This window comes from Vanellus vanellus (assembly GCF_965231255.1).
Source record: "Vanellus vanellus genome assembly, chromosome: 2".
Taxonomy (NCBI): Eukaryota; Metazoa; Chordata; class Aves; order Charadriiformes; family Charadriidae; genus Vanellus; species Vanellus vanellus.
In genome coordinates, this window is record NC_138906.1 from 60,885,942 (window position 1) to 60,907,928 (window position 21,987).

A 21,987-nucleotide genomic window follows, 5' to 3' on the forward strand; every position below is an offset into this window, starting at 1 on the left:
ACCAAGTCTGAGACTAGGACTGGATCCAGCTGCACCTAGATTCCTCTCTGAGAAGGAGTTTAGAAAGCAAGGGGGTCCTTTCTGAACCTCGTGACTCAACAGGAGGGTCTCCCCGACAGTCCTGTTTGACCCTGTCCTCTATGCAGTAAATAACCAAGTGTACCTTGCCATCGAATCTTATTAAAACACTGTCACATTTACTATCAAGCTTTGTTAAATCCCTGTTTTATATCAATAAATGTATCATTGCTTCTCTCTCTGAGTGAAGTGCATCACTTCATCTGCAACAATAGCTTTGCTGATAGGAGATTGGCTGAAACATTCAGTATTCTGTCTCACAACAAAAAGGATGCAATACTGAGAGGTGGGTTTTGTTGGTTTTTTGTTTGGTTGGTTGAGTTTTTTCCTTTATCGGACTAAACTGCACAGCACTTTGTCAGGATTGTGTCCACTTTTGAATATTTTATCACTTTAGTGCTCATATGAAATGAAAGGGATGCACAGAATTATCACTGCAGTACTCTTTTTGCATTATTTACAACCTTGGAGGCTGCAGCACTTCAGCATAATATTGCTAACATAAAAAGGCAGAATATCCCCTCAAGCCAGGTTTTTAGTTTCACAGTCTGCAGTGCAACATGATTGAAAAAGGTCTATGAACCTCCCTTACACTTCCCATCCCCTACCCCCACCTTCTAAATGCCGGTGCTCTGATGTGCAAAGAATTGGAACAGATGAAACTCCACAGCATTCAGCAGAAGGGAGATTAGTAAAACCCTGTGCCTCTAGGAAAGAATACATGGCCTTGTTTCACCATCCTGCTCAGTTATCCCCACCCCACCCTTTTTCTTGCCTTGTTAAAGTCCTCTGAAGTTGCCCTCATTTCCTTCCATGTCTTGTTCAAGAGCTGAATGCAGATACAGAAGAACTCCTCAAACGATCTGTCATGGGTGAAGAACATGGGATGGAAATCGTTGCAGGTCTCACTGGCTAAAAACAGAAAAACAAGGGAGGGTGGAATAAAACATGTACAGGCAGAAGATGAAAAAAATAAACCTAAAATACAATCAGCCACAAAAGTGAGAAAACATTGTAATTGAGAGGGATCCCAGTTCTAGTAGCAAAGGATGTCAAAACATTACGCCAAAAAGCGAGCCTTGGTCTACAGTCTTAAAGACAATGAAACACAGTATAGAGCCTGTCTGCAGGAGACGAGCAGCAAGAACAAGAGGAAGCAACTACCTGTTTGCCTGAATATTCTCTCAATGGGTGTTTTGTTTGTGCCAAGTTCTGTTGTTCAGGCCAGGACAGAGAGACACGGGGAAGCAGCACAAGCTGCCTCATCAAAACAACAGCCTTCCCCCCTGCTAACAGCATGTACTGTATTGCCCACTGAGAACCAAACACCAAACCCCATCAGTCACAAAACCATATTAGATCAATGTACACACTGAAATGTGAAGCTCTGCTGACACAGCAGATGATCTACCATATTGTACATGGATATACCACAGAGGTAACCAGAGAAATCTAGACAGACACATAGGTGAGAATGCAACTGATTAAATTAGTTCTTTGAAAATAACTGGAAATAAAAGAAATGGATCTTCTGTCATCTATCCCTTATTGAAGATGGGAAAAAAAAAAACAAAAACAAAACCAAAAACCAAACAAACCCCAAATTCCTTTTTTTAATCAAACATTGACTTTAAGGAAGGAAAAAAATAAAAGAATACTATAATGATGTTCCCAAAAAGGAAAAGCACAGTTTGGCAAGACTGCTGTGAATCTCCTTGAGCGAAGAATGGATTTTCAAAACCTAAATGCTTAAGCAATGCTGACCTCTGGGCACATCTGAGCAACCTGGGAAAAGAAGGGGCTTTAGCCAAGGACTGAAAAGGATCTTTAATCCCTGCCATGGCAGGGCCACAACAGTAGGCTGTGTATTTATGTTCTTAAAAAACTAACAAAAAACTCAGTTCACTAAGCCTTTCTTCATATACCCAGTCCCCAAATCTCTCAGCTTTGGCTATCACCTCTGCATGAGCGGTTCTTTGGACTTTTCCAGCAGTCACTCACATGCCTATACAGCAGCATCTTCCCTTAGTTCAGGATCAAACAGCCACTGCTTAGGCAAGCTGCCTCCTCTGCAGGAACAGTGAAATTATCAAGCACTGGGATAAATCACCCTTTTCCTGAGGCTGGATCACTGTCTGACAGCTGCTTTCTCTCAGTGGAACTGCAGAAATTAGAATTAATACTCTTGGCAGAAGAACATTAACGGCTCAAGAAGCCCGATTCCCTGCATCAGCTGCAAACATTTGGTCCTGGTGCCTCTTCCAGCTGCAAAACTGCCCTTTCGGCATGTTTAGGTTACCTCTGCCACACCAGTAGCTCTGCCATAGGAACATGAGTGGTTGCTTGAACCTTCAAAGAAAAATGGTTTCTGGTCCTTCCCAACATGCAGTATTCCAATTATAAAGCAAAACTCTGAAGCTTAATTGTAAATTTGAAGCTTAATTTTAACATCAGATTTACTAAGATCTAATCAATTCCTCAGCTACATAGTGAGGATGAGAGTTAGTTTTGGAGCACAGGTTTCATTCTAATCAAATAAACTCCATTTACTTCAAAGGATGTGTAGTCAAGGGGGAATTAGACAAAGCAGAGACCTATATTTATGAGGCACGACTCAATCCCTTTAAAAGAATAAAATGCCTCAGGCATGATTTTCAGAGCACCTTCAGCTTCCACTCATTCCACCGGAGCTGTAAGGGCTCGGCACTTCCAATAATCGGACCTTCAGTCTGCAATAATGTCAGAGACACAACAGAACAGATTCTCAGAGGGCACTTGTCTTTAAGTCATGAAATACTATAATGATGACAAGAAATAAAATAACACCAAGCAGAAGAATGCAGCCAGTACCTTCGCTGTATAAATCACAGCACGAAACAAGGCAATAACCCTCGACATGCACTGGCCTTTCTGATCCTCCTCAGAGCCTGAGCTTATCACTGCTCCTGCTCATAAAAATCAATAAATCAAAATTAATGGAAAGCCTAGGGATTCTCAGAAACTTCATCATCAGTTCTAACTCATGCCCCTTATGGTAATCAGCCCCAAACCATATCTACTATGTTGACTGTTCTGCATGCAAAATCAGAGGGGCCACCTCCTCCCCCCCTCTTTTTTTTATAAGTAGGCAACATACTGTGTTTTATGCCTTTTCAGTCTGAAAATGAAAGAGTAAAAATCACTGTTATTGATATAAATGGAGTAAGTTAGGCCTGTTAGCAAGCAGGATCAATGTCTCAAAGCCCAAAACAAATCCTAAGAAAAATTCACAACCAAATGATAAACAGCTTCCTCAAAATTCCCACCAGCATCCAGACAGTGGAGAAAAAAAAAAAAAAAAATCCATACTCAACTTCAAAGGTAACTTTCTGTATGTCTTGAAAATTTTATCCAAAACAATATAATTCGATGGAAAAATCACAAAGAAGCATATCAGCAGTGTTTACATTATAGCGTACCTCAGGCTGCAGCTTAGGTCACGTCTACATTCTGCTCGGAGTGCAGACATGAAAGACAACCCTTGTCCCAACGCATTCTTTCTCCTTTTGACAGGTAAGATGAGGATGAAGTAAAAGGCAATACTGTGTTACTAGTGGTTTCTAGATCAGAGTAAGACCGAGTCGCAACCTGCGGTCTTAACCCCACTCTCTCCAGCCCCAAGTCAACATCTCCAATATCAGAGCACTGCCTGTCTCTGCAGAGTGGGCAAGCTTAGAGGCTGCTGAGTTTTACTAATGAAAAACTTCTTGGATTTATCTTTTCACTGACATGCAATTTGACTAGTTGTAAACTGAAACAGAAGCCCAGCATTAGAATAATTTGGAGACTTTCTACATAAGAGCTGAGCACAAAATTCCTGCCCTTAAGCCCAGCGCTCTCTAACCTTCATTTTCACGAGCAGGGACCAACCACATTTATAACCACACAAAACACACACACAGCTGCAACGCAGGGACACAAATCATCATGATTATTTAATAACATCATCAAGTTTTAATTACGTCTCTGTGAGATCACCTTCGAAAGGCAAGTCACAGATGTCTGGCCTACATAAATCAGGTGAAGATCTTGTTGATTTTCCTTTCTTGGCACAGTTCTAGGAGCCGTAGATCAATGTGCTACCTCTCAGGATTCAAGTAGTCCTTCAAGCTTCTAGCTGATCTATAGCTGTGACTTTGAGGAAGAAGCTTAGGTCATTTGTCATCATAAATCACACTGGCAAAAAAAGAGCTAATTTCTACCTGGGAGTTCACATGGTTCCTTCAGTGTATATTTTTAGTGTCTACCACACACAATTTTATCTGTCAGTTTATTTCCTAAATTACAACAAAGACATTCAAGCATCCCAGACTGTTCGAGCGGTAAACAGATTTGATGTATTATGGTGTTCCTCTGTGGATTAGTAGAAAACAACAGGGAAAAGAAAACAAACTGAGAAAGAACGAAATAATTACACCTTCATTTTTTACCCCATCTCTAAATGCCTTTTCCCATGAGAAACAACATCATCAGGGCTGAGTTTCTTCTAGCTGTGTCAAGAACAGTTAGGTATTTGCATATTTGCATAAGCTTGTCTTGGAAGGGCACTGATTACATGATGATGTTTGACTTAAAGTACAGCAGAAATTTAAATTTCAAAGTTGCTGTGGTGAACTGAATACAGACAATAGGGATTTTTGCAGGCAAGACAGGCTCCAGGAAAGGACAACTGCACCAGACCAGATAAGAGGCTGCTGTGTCACCTCACTGTCCAAACCAGTATGACAAAAGGCCACCAGTTCAACAGAAGCTGGTTGATAGCTGGAAGTGCTGATGACATCTTTCCCCTGCCTTAAAAAGTAGGCTATGGGTAGATATCTAACTGGTTTCCACTTGGAAAAGGAAAAAAAAAAAAAAAATCTTAGAATTTATTTTGTGCAATACTTGGAAGTAACACAGAGACAACCCCTCTTCCCCCCAAAGCTACAAGAGCAGACAGAGACACAGTTGTATACCTCTCTAGGCAAGGTACTGCCCTTGAGCTTACAAAACCTCTGCTTTCTTCCTGACTCTGCTAAACTGCTATGCTGATACTAGATACTCATCCCCCACATCTTTAAAATGGCATATGGTCATTCTGACCTCCACTGTGAAGTTCTTGAATTCAAGAAATTAAAAAGGTTGTACTGGTGAGAAAGCAAAATAATAAATAGCCGTATCTATCATAAAGAGGAACATTTGAAATTAGGAACTGCCCAACCCATTATTTTCAAAATCCATTCATGATGCTATGGGGAGACAAGTTGAGGTGATTTAAACAATAATTTTTCTGTAAATTTAAGTCTTGGACCCATCACACTGGGAATGCATATCAAAGACAATTTGCTAATGACAGATGAGGCACCTCGTTCGTGGATGTCAGCTCTGTACGACTGGTCTACAAAATACAACTAGATTTGATTAAGTAGATAATAAATAAAAGTGGTAACGTTGCTGTGCATTCTCAAATATTTCAAGAGCAGGCAGCCAGCTTAAATCAATCAAATTATTCACTCAGCCATATAAATATGGGCACCTGGCGTTAATGCTGTCACACATAAAGGGACAGACAGACACCTGTGGTGAGGAGTAAGCCTCTGTGCTGGGGGTGGTATCAGTGGATCCTGTGCACCATGAAACTCATCAAGAAAAGCATCCTGAAATTGCCTCAGCACGATTTTGAGATGACGGAAGCAGTGATGCAGAGCCCTTTGTGTTTGCAAAGTCCCAGGGAGAGAGGGGTTCGAAAACATCTCCCTCCCTGAAAGGTACCTGGGATCCATGAGATCCAATCTCTGCATTTTCTATTACCGAGCTGCTGCTTAATGCTGGGTGAGTCATTTATCCCCTCTGCTGTTTTCCCCAATTTCACAGAATGGAGATGATAATATTTGATCAGAGAGGAGGCGGGTGGAAAGATCCATTGCACTTTCTGAAGTGCAGCAAGATCCACAAAGGAAGGGTGCAATATGGACCTTGGAAATACCATCTTCACTTGGCACAGCCTCCTCTGGGATTATTATTTGCCAATAACAGAAGACGACCAAAGAGCAGCTAATTCTCACTAGCTCTCAGGAGAAGCAGCACTGTAATTTCTGCTTCTCCCTGAAGATGCGATACAGTAAAAATAACTACTGCCATGATCATTTTTATATACGCAATCAAAAATTCTCTCAGTAACACAGAGTACGTAAGAAAAAGCACACCTAATACTGCAGAAATACAGCAATTGCCAAGTTTTCTACACCACTGATCTCTGTAGTCTGCTGGCAATAATTTGAGAGAAAACCTTTGGCTACCTTTCTGGCACATGATAGGGAAACAGTGTAATTTAAGGCAAGGAAGGTCACTAGCAATGGCAGTGCAGTAATGAAGTAGTAATCTTGCTGCCAATTTTCTTTCCTAGGGAACATTGCTGTGTAGAAGGCTCAACCGGTATTAGAACAAAAGCCACTCATCCTTTTTACTTTGATTGAGAGAGTAAGATACAAGCAACTAAGCTACAAGACGGAGCAAAATAATGCAAGACGCTAAGCTGCATTTGTTAAATTCCAGATCTAGGTGAATTATGTGAGGGTTTTGTTTGGCCTGCTTTGAAACAAAAGGGGATCAGGAAGCACACTGCACCACTGAACTGTGCAAGATGTGCCGCTGCTTTCCCCAGGGGTGTTGGGCGCATGTGTGTGTTTCAGAAAATGTCATCCCAGACAAGGACAGCAGGAGTGAATCCAAATCCAAAATTTCAGCACCAAATTAGCATGCACACAATTACTCGGGAAAGCAATGAGCTGATCATGTAAACTAGGGCAAAAATGCCCCCTCTTTAACGTGGTATGTAGCATTTCCAAAGCACCAAAATTACCCAGCGATACCTGGCTACAAGAGACCTTCAACAACTTACCTTACCCGATCACGTATTTACTTGGAACAGAAACAATATGAAATTGCTAAACAGGCAGCAAAACTACCAACTCAAACTCCTCATAAAGACATAAGGCAACAGCATTTCTCTGAACCGATGAGACTTCTCATTAGGGGAGCTACCGAGGGAAACCGGAAGAAAAGAACACATTAAAGACTTCCTACAGTCCGTACGCTTTCCTTTTTCAAGGCTGAGAATAAATTTCACTATGCAATGAAAAACAACAATTCCAAGAAAGCCTCAAGCCTGATGAGACATGAACGACTAGGATGTTTACAGCACACGCAGCCCCAAGCTCTTCACTAACTTACCCAGATTCACTCTGAAGGTGACTGCTGCTGTGTCAAAAACACACCTCCCCTCCCCAAGATAACATTAGTGTCGCAGTTTGGGCCGGACTGGCCACTGAAAACAAATGACAGATGCTCTCTGACCTCTCTCCCTTCAGAGAGTATCTCCCTTCAGGGACAGGAGGAAGAGACAGGCTTATGAGTTTAAAAGAAACTAAACTAATTTAATGAAATATTAATAAAATAACAAAAAGAAAATAATGAAATATATACAATATCTACAAAACCATATCACAGTCCCAGGATGACTGTCACGTCACCCGCAGGCACTGGGAGAGTCCCAGACTGGACTCGGTGACAGACGGGACTGGATGCAGGAACACACGGATCGGGATCAAAGGCAGACAAACAGACAGAGTCCTCCTCAGACGCCGGCCACTGAAGAAAAAGCACTGACACTTTGATCCCTCAGCTTTTATACTGCGCATAAGGCAGATGGGATGGAATACCCCTTTGGTCAGTTTTGGGTCACCTGTCCTGTCCCCTCCTCCCCGCAGATGGTTCCCCTCTACGTTTTTCCGCTTCCAACCCTCCAACGGGGCACACAACAAAGTTAGCTGCCCTTGGGTGTTATAGCAATAAGTTGAAGCAAGAGCCCCTCTGCATACTATCCTTTGCAATAATTAGAAACAACCAGATCTTACGACTCTGGAAGTGAACAGTCTCTGCTAATTTCAGGGAGTTCAGTTAGTTAGAAGAGGCTTAACTGAAAAGTAAAATTATTGCACAGAAAATTGGTTCTGTTTTACCTCAAACCAGGACAATTAGATAAAGGAGCTACCATTTAAAAATCTGGCTCTCTCACTGTCCCAAATAGAAGTGGTGAAAGAAGAACCCTGACTATTGCAGCACAAATGAATAAAGCACCACACTCATCACTACCAACAGATCCAGCAGATCCGGAGGTGGTATCTGTGCGACGTCCTTAAGGGTGGCGGCTGAAGAACAACATTGGGGCAGACTCACCCTGCCGCATCCAGAGCTGATGGTGAACTGAAAGAAACCAATGAAACCAGCAGTGTCCACATAAGCAGGCTGACTTTGTAAAGGTAATTCCTTTTGCAGCTTTCAGTAAATATGAAGACTTCACTGCACCTCTCCTACTTAAAACAGACCTGAAGACCGAACATTGCGGTTTGAAAACGCAAACAGAAAGCCGAAGTGCAGAGAGAAGAGTTACTAAAAAGGCTCTTATATGCAACAAGGAAATGAAAAAGATTACAAAGAGTCAGCATCGTGCTGATAAGGGTTCCCCATCTCTTTCAAAAGCAGCCTATTTTTATTTGTGATAAAACAGGTGCCAGATATGAATAACTCTGAACTGCCTCTACAATGTGTCACGGCACACTGTTGGGCAAACAGGAAAGTACTCTGCTTCCCTCTTCACTCCTCCACCACTCCCAGTATGAAAAAAAAACCCCAGTGATCAACAACAATAAGAAAATGCAGTCTTAAAACCTGATGGATAAATTGGAGTATCATTTTCCGAGGTGAGGGAGCACTTCACTTGAATTAGTCATGCACTTCTAGGAGAAAAGTTGAAAGTGGAAATGGTATGAAAAAACAAGGGTTTGTATTTGTCATATCAAAAAGGAATGTCTTTTGGGGAAAAAAGACAGATTTGCAAGCACAGGTCTGCAGTTATGCTCTGGCATATTTACAGTATCCCTGAATAACAATATAGAATCATAGACTCATTTAGGTTGGAAAAGACCTTTAAGATCATCAGAATGTTAATCAATTCACATGATAAATTTGCTTAGGGACTATGAAGTCTTTATGGACACTTCCAGTAAACATATAGAATAAGAAGGAATTACACATATAAAGCAGAATCTACAGAAGCCTGTTTAACAAATAAACATACTATGCAAAACATTCTTCAAAAAAAGATAACAATGCTGCTCTGTCAGGTTCCTGACACCTTGCAAAGCACACAAAACAATGATGGCTACATGAAAGCTTTGAAAAAACCCCAACATACATACAAAAAAGCATTTCTGACAATTTCTAAGCCCACAGACTGTCTGTCTACTTGAAGTCCGACTGACACAGATAGTGGCATTGACAGGAGGCCAGCTAAGCTCAGACACATCAAGGGAAACACCTTATCACATCTGTTACGCGTTGATACCCTGGTCCCTTCCCTGTTGCATCCTTTCTCTCCTAAGCCCTCAAAGAAACTAGCCTTAACCATATCTCCAGAGAAATCAGGAAGAATGACAGTAGCGATGGGGGAGGCAGATATTCTCAGCATTTATAAAGAGCAGCATAAAGGCCACCACTTAACAGTGCGTAACCACTCTTTTTAGCCCTACTACACCCATTGGCAAGGTTTGTTGCTAAATGCAATTTAGCATTTAGCTAAAATTTTTGTTTAAAAAACTCTGGCACATTTTCTATTAACTGTTGCAGCACCCCAGACTCAGAATACTGAGAGCTGGAGTCAGAAGTTCCCAGGGGCAGAAGTGGGCACTTGCTCTGCCTTCGCTTATGCATCTCCTTGATGCCTTCTCCCACTGAGAAACTGCCTTTCATGTCAGGATTGCTGACTTTTCACTTCTTACTCTGACTGTTTTAGAGAGCACCAGCTTATTGCTTCTCCTCCTGAAGGGATTCTTGCTAAAAAGCACACTCGTACCTCTAATTACCCATTTTCTTTATTAGGAAGTTATACAGACTGCATTACAGGTTATAGCTCCTCCAAAGACCTTCTGTGAGATACTTCATCAAGAATATACTCTGGTTACCATTTGAAATACAGACCATGCTGTTTCGATTCAAAAGAGAGGAGCTGTCACTGAAAATTAATTCTGCTTTAAATAGGCTGGCTTGGGCTCCATCTGTAAGCAAAACTTAAAGGAGACTATGAAAACCTGCAGGAAAAATACTGCAAACACTAACCTGGAAAGTCTACAGATTTTTTAGGTCCCCTCTTTGCAAACTAAGCAGCTCCCATTCCCCCTTCCCTCACATGGACCTCTTCATTAAGATCAAATGTTTAAAATTACAGTGCAAAGAAATTACGTGGTCATCGTGTAAGACAACTAGCGGAAAAAACAATTTTTTGGAGGGGGGTATTTGATCTTACAAGTGAGCAACGGCAGGAGAACCGCAAGGAAGAAAAACAAATGAGCAGATGGAGAAGCCAACAAACCAGCAGTCAAGCCAGGAAGGAAAAGAATCTTTTTCCTGGTACCAAGTCATTCCCCTATTAGAAAAGAAGGTTACAACTGAATTACCCATGCAGACCTGGCACAGACCAGCCACAAACACTCTGTACTTACTATCAGAGATGTCTGTGTCTGAGATGCCTCCTTTGGTGTACGTTTGTGACAGGCTCTTAGGATACCTTCAACACACCCATGGTGGGGTATGAGGCAGGCTGGCTGCCTGGTACCTCTGCCTCATCAGTCAGGCTAGCTCCTGAAGTGCAAAACCTGGAAGGACAAATGACCAGCTCTCCAGAAAGTGAGTAACACAGCTAAACTTACGCTAGCTCCTCCGCCATCGCAGAAAGGGCAACAGAACAAAAGGCCTCTAAATTCAATCACTTCCTTTGAATCAATCCTGGATATACTCAAAATGCCAAATAAATGAACAGAATGAGATACAAGGAAACACGACATCAATATAAATTAAAAAAATGATTGCCTGTTATTAAGGTGATGGAACTCAGTGTATCACACATCCTAGAGTGATGGCAGCTCATCTTTCATGTCAGGTCTGATTTTGAACTGTGCCAAAAACTACATCGCTTGCTCAGGAACCAGAAGATGCACACCTACTAGCTCTCCCTGACTTCTTTGAAAATATGCACAATACCACCACTACTACTACAGCTCTTAGGTCAACCCACTTTAGCAATAACACCTCTCCCCCTGTCCCCTTCTGCATCCCCACAAACGGTATCCCACCTTTAAAATATGCGTATTTATACATATATGTGCCAAATAACTTTTTTTTGCCCCCCCCCCCTTTGTGAAATTAAAATGTGAGAAAGAAGAAATTGGCCACTGGATACAAGTTCACATAGGTAAAATCCTGTGCAATATACCCCAGGCTGGCAAGACCCTAGCATGTCTACAGCCCACTTGCTGTTCCATCCTTGGTCTGCCACAGGCAACCAGCAGCGCTACGCAAGGCAGCGACAACCTAGTGATCTGTGGGAAATGCAAATCTTCCCTCTCCTCATGAACTCAACTGCTGTTGGAACACAGTCGGACTTGCTGAGGCAAAGGTCATTAACTCACTGTGAAAACGGCATCTTGGTTATCTAACCACAACTCCCTAAATTGCTTTCTCCCCCAACAAATTGTCTTAATCTGTAAATTATGTTTTTAACTATCTGGGCTAGAGTCCCAAAGTCAGACCGGCAGAACAAAAATAAAACTGCTGAAGCATACTCTTTTAGCATAGACCAGAGTGAGTAATTGGTACTCACAAAAAAGGAAAACAGTGATGTGGTAGGGTGCATGCTGCTCAGGAACCATTGAACCTCAGCGCTTGTTAGTGTATTTATCTGAGATCATCACCATAATGCACTGCGCAAGTGCCAAGCATCTTCCAACGGCTTTGTGAACAGTAATCAATCTTCACAAGGACATTAGTTAACACTAACTCTTCAGATGTCAAACTTAACCTCTTGAAAGGTAGGCAGAAAATCAAGTTAATTAGACCACAGGCTTAACAAGAGAAGCTATTTACACAACACATTTCTAAGTGGCACATTCAGCTCATAAGCTACTCTAGTGGAGTTTTTTCACTTCACTCACTAATACAAACTCAACTGTTTGATACTACAGCTGCCAGAGCATAGTTTTCAGACAGGTAAAACTACTAACAGCAAAATTATGCTTTATAAATGTTTAATGGGGCTGTAACACTTCCCTACTTCATTTTACTGCTCTTCTTTATAGGCTGAAACATTAAACTAGCGTTTCAGTTGTACCATGGTAAAAAAAAAAAAAACGAAAACAAAACAACCAAACCCAAAATGTTAAAACATTGTATTTTAGTCTGGGAAACAGATCTCTTGCTTAAAAATATTTCAAAGAATGCAAACATTTTAAAATTAATTCCTGCTCAAGATCCTAGAGTATTTACACTGTACATTAATAAGACGTGATTCATTATAACCCCAAACCTTTTAGAATACAAAGAAGCTTACAGAATCACCTTGTGACGCCCTTCAGTATAAATGAAGTGAACATGTGGGAGACTAGGAGAGGAAAGAGGTCCAAAAAACACATTAGGACTTACTGAGGTCACATCTTCGTAAACTATCAGAATCAGGACAATAAGGAGGAGATTCAGTCTAAACTATAATGTCTCTGGTGTTAGTAACTGCACAGTATTCCCTTGTAGCTTGTTCCATTCTTATCTAGTCTCTAGCTTTGTTGTTGTCATTGTTACTTGATATACATTTTCTCTTTTGTATTGTAAATCCATTATTTGTTCTGTCCTTGTTGACTGTGAGAACTGAATAAAGTAATTTTTACATCATGCCTCGAGGTTCCTGAAGACAGTTATATCTCTTCTATCACTTTATTCCACCCTGACCATGAGCAATTGTCTTAATTTTTCCTTGAAGGTCTTATTTTTCCAAGTGTATTATCACTCACTCCAGAAATATGTCTGTATGCATAAGGATCACACAATAGCAACATACCAACAAGAAAATAATGACTTCTCAGGGGGGAAAGAAAAAAAAAAAAAAACAAACAAAAAAAGCAGGCAAAAACCTTCAGCTGAAATTTCTCTGTTTGACTACAGCTGTATTTGAAAAAGGAGCTAAGCTAACCTGCTCAGAAATTCTCTCCTATTATTCCCATTGCAGACAGTTAGCAATTTCATACAGGAAAAATGAAAGTAATCTCAGGCAAGATATCTCTTTGCTTCTGCATTTCAGTTTAAAATTAGTTCTCAAAATTTAGGATTGTTGCTTGGCTGGTTTTTTACAAAGCATTATCCCAGCCATGTCTTAAGAGACATTGCATAGGGCCAAATGTACTAGCCTTGCTTTTGTTAAAATAAACTTGTTCATAACACAAGCTAAACAATATAAATTCATTTGAAAAAAAAATAAATCATGCCCTCAGAAAGCATTCTTCAATTCTTTCTTGACTGAATCTGATCAGCTCTGACATCTGCATGTACAGGTTATTTACATCTATTTTAAAATCGTGAAGTAATACATCTGGAAAAGGAAAGTGTTTCCCAGTCTACCGTGACAAGTTACAGAAGTAACATTTCCAAAAAAAAAAACAACAAAAAAATAACTGAGTTTTCAAATGCTTTTTTGGAGAAATAGCTACATTTCTCCATCACCAATAGGAAAGATTAGAAATGTTGGTTTCAAAATCACTAAGGCAAAAGAAGCACCGCATTGGTTTTATGAGAAAAATAAACGTCAACCCCTTCCCATTTAAACCTGAGAAAAATAGCAGGAACTTTTCTTACAGTACATTAAAATCCAGCAACAAGAAATTTTCCCCAGCAATGAATTAAAGAGAGTCTGAATTCTAAACCTCTGTGGTTTTGGAGTTTTGTGTTTGTTTTTTTGTTGTTGTTGTTTTGTTTGTTTTGTTGTTTGGGTTTTTTTTTAAGAAAAAAACACTCCCCCAAAAAAATCCCCAAAACAAAAACCTGGATCCCAACCTGGCTGATTATTCAGAAGTCTCTGTTGAGCCCAACTGGCACAGACTTAGAAGGTGTCCGTCATGGACCTGCCTGCGGGACACCGACCACTCCTGTTTTCACAACAGCCTGTGCTAATAGCGAACCAGAACGACCTCAGTCAGCAGATGAGCTAACTGGAACCGACCCAAGACGGACTCAACTGATTTCTCCGTGTGTTACCTATTTATTAATTTATTTCAGAGAAGGCCAGTACCTCCTCACACAATATGAGGCACTTCACAGTTCTTTTGTAGATTTAACAGGAAGCTAAAGCCTACAGACTTCTTTTTTTCTTTACTTCTCATGCCTGAAAGACATGAGGAAAACTACTTTGACAGTAAAATCAGCACAGTCAAGGTTTTTAAGATGTCAGTTCAAACTATCAGAGGGGTTTGACGGCACAAGTGGAGGCTGGCTGAAGCTGTACTCCCTCGCCATGCTCCAGCACAGGTCCAAACCAAGCGGCCCTGCTGCCCAAGCAGAGGAGAGATCTCTGCCACCTCCCAGAAGGAGCACTGGAGACACCCGGGTTGGGACATAAAGCCACCCGGGTGACGACGGGTCCCTGCACTGTACCCCCACCACGGCGCCTTGGCCTGGCACCCCCTAGGCCCGGAGCCTGGGCAGCAACAGACCTTGCTCCTGTCACGCTGACAGTTCAGCCCCCAGACAATGTTTTTGGTGTTTAAACATGTAAATAGTCACAGTTCCTTCGTGCTTTCATAAAGGTTTCAAGTCTTAAAGATGCTTTTCACAGCTACCCACACGAAGGTACCTCAATTGTGTGCCAAACGTACTTCCATAAAATCTGCAAGAGAATCTGCTTTATATTAAACATCCCTTTTTTGAAACGATGCCCCTTCCTTCATCGTAAAGGGCACTTCCTTCTCCATCTCATGAGGTCTTCCCCCTCTGTCCTACACGTGGCCTTGCAAGGAAGGCAGATTTTTTAATAAATTTGTTATGTACAGAGAATACAAAAGCAAACACAAGGCTTATGCTCAAAGAAGAGAGGAGGGAAAGGTGAAATTGGTTATCATCAGGGCCATTCTCAATAGCAGGCAAAGCTTCAGAACAAATTTTGAAGGAAAATAAGTAAAACCATACTGAGGTAAATAGAGACTGGAATAAATATTGCACAGGCTTACCAAGAAGGGATCAAGTCTGATTCATCTAATCTTCCTTGACATAATAAGTATTGTTTCTCATGGGTGAAATGTGGTGGACTTTATCTGCACAGCAGACAGATTAGTTCTCCTGCATCTGACTTGTTTTAAGAAAAATATCTTGATATAACATTGTGCGCCAGACAGAAAATCAGTAATTCATCTGGAGAAAATAGGATTTGATACAAGAATCGTTGAGGTGGGTGAGATGCTGACCACATATGGAAATAGCAAAAAGGAAAGGGAAGCTATCAAGCTAAGAGTAGTACTACTCAAATTTCTTGAAAGTCAGTCTCGGACTCTGGATTTTCATTAAAGACGTTGGCACAAAATCTAGGAGTACCTCCACAAAATTTGCTGGAGCCTAAAACTGGTGGCACTGCTGATGGTATCCTAAGGGAAGGTCGGAGTGTCATAAAGGAAGGACTTTGCAACATGGAGAATTCAGGATGGTATAACACAGAATAGTGTGAGAGATTTTGAGTAATAAAAAGGATTTCTGCTCTAATCTGAGACTCACCAGCTATAAAAAAAAAAAAAGGCAGGAAAATGACACCTTGTATACAGAGCTGTCACTGTGACAGAAGTCCCAAGAAATGCAACAATAATCCTAAAATCAGTGAGAAATTTCTAGCACAGGTAGTGAAGTTACCAAAACCACGATACAAGGCACTGGTAGTACACAAAGGAATAATGCCTGCAATTCTGGTCACCCACATGCAAGATATGGGACTCCAATGAGTACAAAGTGCAAGGAAGCAAAGGGTCCTAAAATGGTCAGTGAATAGAGAATGGTATTGGAATGGACTGAAATGACTATGCTGCTTTAATCCAGCAGGATGAAGGCTGAAATGGAATAATATAAATACATGGCGGAAGGGCGAGAAACAGAAAGAGGAGAGCTGTTAAATAAAGAACAAAGTTGGCACAAAGATAAACAGGTTTAAAATAATTCTGAATATATTCAGGCTGGAAATTAAAAGGTTTCCAACCCTCACACACATGAAAAGAGCAGTAATTAGTATAAGGATGTAGTTCAATAAATCCATGAACAGGAATATACGATGTGGTTACTTGCAATGATCCAGTTCTAACCCTTCATTTTCAGTTCCGCAGTAATGCTGTTTTCTGCATTTACATCATTAAACCGAGGCAAGCTACCCTTTAGTGACCGGCTATTATGTAACTGCTGCATTAATTTTTTCTACCTTAATTTGACTCATGTTGATTTCCTAAATGTACAGTAAGAAAATTTACTGACCACGCAGAAATAAACAGAAAAATTCTACCTTTCAAGACATAGAAGTTACTAATTCTGCACAATGCCAGAAATCCTTTTTACTCAAAACTTTGTAATTCTTTACTGGAAACTAAACTGCACTAATGATGGTGTTACATCATCAGCCAGAGTAAGCATTGGAGAACTCGGGGACAATTCAAAATAGTTCAACAATCATTATGACATGGCTGTCTTAATGAACAATAACAGCTTACCCTTATAAATGTACAAAATGAAAAAGTAAACTAAGGAATGCACCCTGCACTCATACAAACACTCTTTCTGACAGTTTCATAACGATTACAAATATTGTATTGTGACTTTTTCTCCTTTCCCAGTTTCCGCTATTCTCCTTGCAGGTTCATCTTTGAACTACCAATATGTAAAGATTTCCTATTTTTAGAAATCTTTGTTGTGCTCTCAGCAAAAGTAGCTGGAATTTCAGGTGAACACTAAAATACCCTTTAGCCTTTTGCAACAAAGCCACACCTCCTCTGCAATGCTGCTACTGTACAGATGGACCAAAAATAGCATCATGTTCAGTAAGTTTTGCTCGTCAGCTACGGACCAGGATATATCAGCTGGGACGAACTGATTCAAGCTCTTTTTGCTAGCACAAGAATCATACCACATAAGTTTTCCTGAGTATACAATAGGGTTAATATTTCCCTTCTTCCTCTGAGAGTGAGCGTTGAGATGCTCTAATATGCATTACTTTTCATGATGAATCTACCAGTATGTTTGAAACAACTTTGCCCTGGGCACCCATAATTCAATTCAGCCTTGACAGGAGGAGGAACACTCAGCTATTGTAACAAACAGGCTCTCCATCGCTCCAGCAAGATGGTGCAAAAGTCAACTCCACCTTTGACTCCCACCAATAGAAAAAGAACAGGCTTTAAAAATGAGGCATGATGGCTTTTATTATTAAATAGATTACTCAGTATTACTGAATAGATGACTGAGATTTTCCTATTAAACAGATTACCTCTCTGATAAATCACCACAGAAAGGCTTCATAGTCACCTCATTTAAATACCAGATTTTGAAAATCAGTGTTTTAAAGTCCATCTCTAAATTACATAAATGCAGGGAAATGTTAACCCCAGCCATGCACCACACAACAATGGATGCTGCCATACCTAGGGCTGAACCTACCAGAAATTAGATTCTTTAATTGTGCTGTGATTATCTTGTTCACTGCCTAAAGCCTTCACCTTCCCCTGCCAAACAATGTTGCTGCTGACGGTCATTACGGGTCTCCAATTACCCTCATACTCCTGTCAATCTAAGCTGGGAGTTACCCATATTTCACCTTATGGAAAGTAACCTTATAAAGCCAGAAATGGGAAACTTTTTTTTTTTTTTTTTTTTAACAGAGCACAAAAGAACACCTGCTTAATCTAAACACTTCTAGAAGAGCTACTAGGTGAGCAAACTAACTGTGATCCAGAGGCAGAACTAAGCAGAGTAGTCCAATGCATACCTATGTGATAAATCTCCCTATTTTATTATATGCCCGCATCCCCATGAGAAGTATTTTAGCTAGGATTAAAAAAAAAGAAACAAAAACCAACCAAGAAACAAAACCCAAAACTATTTATATCATAAGGGAAGTTTATTTATTGGTTTGAAATACCCTCTAGGCCATTTCTGATTATGAATGGTTCTGATCCCCATTTCGCATGAGTCATGGCAGAGATGTTCTATTAGTATGCCTGCAATTTGGTACACTTTGTTGATAAGAATGAGCCAGACATTAATGACTCAAGCTTCACCATTATGACACAAAATAATGAATGCGTGTGTGTGTGTCTTTCTCATTATTGACTTCTCAAAGTGGTATCTTCCAACCTGCGCTAATAGAGCTGTCAGAGGTCTTAATATGCAAGCAGATGAAGAGCTGTGGGACAATTGTATTAGACCAAGTGGTATTTGTCAGAGATTAACAATCAACTTCGAGGCTTAAGGAAGAGGCTGCACACTTAAGAGCATTTTCTTTCTGTTTCTGATACAATCAGAAAAATGCGGCCAGCTTTTTGCTAAAAGTTTGTCTTATTATTTTGTAAAAACTTTCGTCCCCATTGTATCCATTGGTCTAAGAAAATTTAGGTCTCCTAACAAAATTTGCCTCTTTAAGAGTAACATCTATGAGGTAGCATCTTACCTGTGGGGAATACTATAAAACCAAATAGCTGTCAATATCCTGGAATGAGATCTTCTTGGACTTGACTGAGAGGAGTTAGAGTCCCTTCAGAGAGAGATGGAGAACTGGCTGTGCTTGATCTTTCTTCATTTTTTTTTCTATTTTCAAATAGATGCACATAACCACATATAGAATCATAGAATTGTCTAGGTTGGAAGGGACCTTTAAGATCATCAAGTCCAACCATCAACCTAACACTGACAAAACCACCACTAAACATGTCGCCGCTTCCCTGGGAAGACTGTTCCCATGCTTGATAACTCTTTGGATGAAGAAATTTTTCCTAATATCCAATCTAAACCTCCCCAGGCGTAACTTCAGGCCATATCCTCTTGTCCTGTCGCTTGTTATTTGGGAGAACAGATCAATCCCCACCTCACTAGAACCTCCTTTCAGGTAGTTGCAGAAGGCAGTAAGATCCTCCCCTTAGCCTCTTATTGTTCAAAAGCTAAATATTTACTTAGTTGTATTGATCCTATCAGGAGGCCTAGAAAAGGACAGTGAGCTCTCAAGGGACTTACAAACTTCAAGGATGGCAAGAGGTCCTTCCCCAAAACAGACATACAGGTCACACAATTTAAAACAAACTGCAAAGAGCTCCAGAACGCAAATTTCCTGCCAGACCATGACAGCTCCCTTTCAATGAGATAAACAAAATTGAAGCAGGGATGCAGAATGTAATGATAAACTCTACTCCCAAAGAATAGCAGTAATAATCCATTCATAACACCAGAAGACATAGGTAAAAGCACAGGAATTTGCAGTGATCCTTATTTCCATGACAAATCAGGCCTCACCATCAGTGCTTCTTTAGACACTAGATCTCCATTGCACTGTGCCCATTTCCAGAGGGGGAACCCACCGGCAGGGCTCCTGACGTTCATCCCAAGCCTCTGTGTTCGGCCTGGAACCTGCTCCTCTCCTGAGAGATTATAGTAACTACTTTTTAGCATGAACACCACCTAAACCCAAGCGCAGAAGAACTCACAGGCTCTTGAATCACATTAGTACTGGTACCGGAAACTTTGCAAGTGCTCTGAAGGTACAGAATGAGTAACAGGTAATTTTTTATGTCAGTTGTGGTACCTATCACATCCAAACTAAAAAGTCTTTCAGTTACATGCAGAAAAAGCTCCATTAGATCCTACACATGCAGAGGAGATAGCTAGCTGGTCTGGTTGAAAAGTGCAGCGCTGGCACAATGAAGGGTGTTTTCTATTAAAGTAACTCAGGTACTTCCCAAACCATGTGAGAGGGAATTTTGGGCTTAGCCACTACTAACAAGCACAAGATTCAACAGGAAAAAAATCCCAGCAAGTCTGGAGTACACATTTTGTGGTATGAATTCAGTGGGGGTCGACAGGGGAAGTAGTCGGAGGGAGGTGGTGGTGGTAGTGGGGTGTTTGGTTGGTCTTTCTTTTTAAACTTTCTTCCTCCACTTTAGAAAATAGTGATTTGTGTATTTACTGGATACAAGCCATTTTTATGAGTCAACCTCTCCTGTTTAAGAAACTGAAAAAAAAAATAAAATATATACTCCTCTTCTAGCAGGAACAACAGAATTATTCACAGAAAAGGTAGAGTATTGCTTGACACAGTTAGCAGAAAGAGACACCACATAGCATGTATGAACATTTGTGGTCAGGGACTTAAAATGTCAAAATAAATCATTTTAGTGATAAAACGAAACAAGGCAAAGGGAAGGTGGGAAATACTTTCTGCAGTTCTACTAGCATTAATATAGCTCAAGATAGAGTATATATCCTGCAAACATTTCCAGAGGAAATTTCTTCTAATTAATTTGAAGAGCTAGTACCTGAAGCCAGAGAGACTGTTCACATAAAAACTTTGTTCTTGTACATATATTCAAACAGACAAGTATCAAGAAGTCTTGGGCAACAGTGTTTGAAGAACAGGATTAATACATTGCTTTATGTACTGGCTTTTTGCCTCTCTGCATATTCAGTCTTGATTAAGTATCTTGTAAAGTCTAAAGAAGATGAAGCACACTTGCACAGACAGCAGTCAGATATTTTGAGCCCTGCATTTATTACAGTACTTCTGGAGGTCTTTCTTAAATGTGTGGGACTAATTGCAGCAATCCAAGTCAAATTATACAGGCTTAGATTTCAGATTCACTTATTCATGGAGGAAAAAGTTGCGCTAAAATTGATGCAAGTGAAGTTCCATGACCTGGTCTGCAGAGAAAGGATGGAATTATACATAGAAAAATCTTCCAAAGCAAAACCCAGTGAGTGGTATCTTTATTAACACATGAAAGATTAAAGAATAACTTCTGAGGATACTCCAGGTTATGACCTGAGCAGAATTGGTCAGGATGCTATTTCCAGGGGAAGAATTATTTAAGTTTACTTTTTAATTTTCCATGAATTATTTCTTCTTTTAAAAAATGGAAATTGATCTTATTTTCCTTTTTTTTCCCCAAAGGTTTTCACAAATTTTTAGATCTTTTTGGGGGGGAGGGGTGGAAAAGCAAAGCAGATTTCCCTGAACAAAAAATCACCTAGCCCTTTTTATTGGTCCACATAACATACACATGGTGGTAAACTTTTGTTGTGAAATGGTTAAATATGAATAATACTATAATATTTCAGTTAAAATATTTGGGGTGGGGGGAGGAGGAAGCTTGTTTTCGTGGAAGCGCATGCAAACCAAATATTTTTAATTGCTTGTAATTACCAAATTACCATCTGCTTAAGACTACACATCAACGTTGCTGGGTTGGGTTTTTTGTTTGTTAGTTATTCTTTTGCTTGGGATTTGGGTTGTAATTTTTTTTGGGGGGGGGGAGGTGGTGGTGTTTTGTTTGTTTGTTTTTTAACAGGCAAAGGACAGATTTTATGCTGGAAATGGAAGGTGGATGTGATGGGAGGGAGCCTCAAAAGAGCACAACTGCACTCAGTGATGAAAGAAAGGATGCGAGAAGTCTCTGACTTCTCTATGTAACTGACCTCGCCTGCATCTGAGAGGAAGACAAAAATACAAAAGTTGATGAGGGTTATTTGTCAATATGTAGCCATAAGCCTGAGCTGTGTGAAGAACTTATCACCAGTTGACTTGGCCCAGACACCTTTCAAAAGTACGCCTTCCATATGAAAAAAAAAACAAAACAAACCAAACAAACAAAACAACAACAAAACAACACCAACACCAAACCCTGCCTATATTCAGGATCTATCGTAAACATGTAAGTGGGAGATCTGCTCTCTAGATCTCATTTCCAGAAGGTGTACTCCTCTTAGGAAAAGGCCTGTTGCACTTCATAT

At 40.4% G+C, this 21,987-nt stretch overlaps 1 protein-coding gene across 1 annotated transcript in view; it reads right to left on the minus strand.

The window, feature by feature from the left end:
• ELMO1 (engulfment and cell motility 1) overlaps positions 1-21,987 on the minus strand; it is a 310,350-nt gene that overhangs the window by 105,068 nt on the left and 183,295 nt on the right. The window contains exon 16 of the mRNA XM_082479784.1: positions 854-990. Within this exon, the coding sequence (XP_082335910.1) occupies positions 854-990 (137 nt within the window). The remainder of the gene's footprint in view (positions 1-853; positions 991-21,987) is intronic.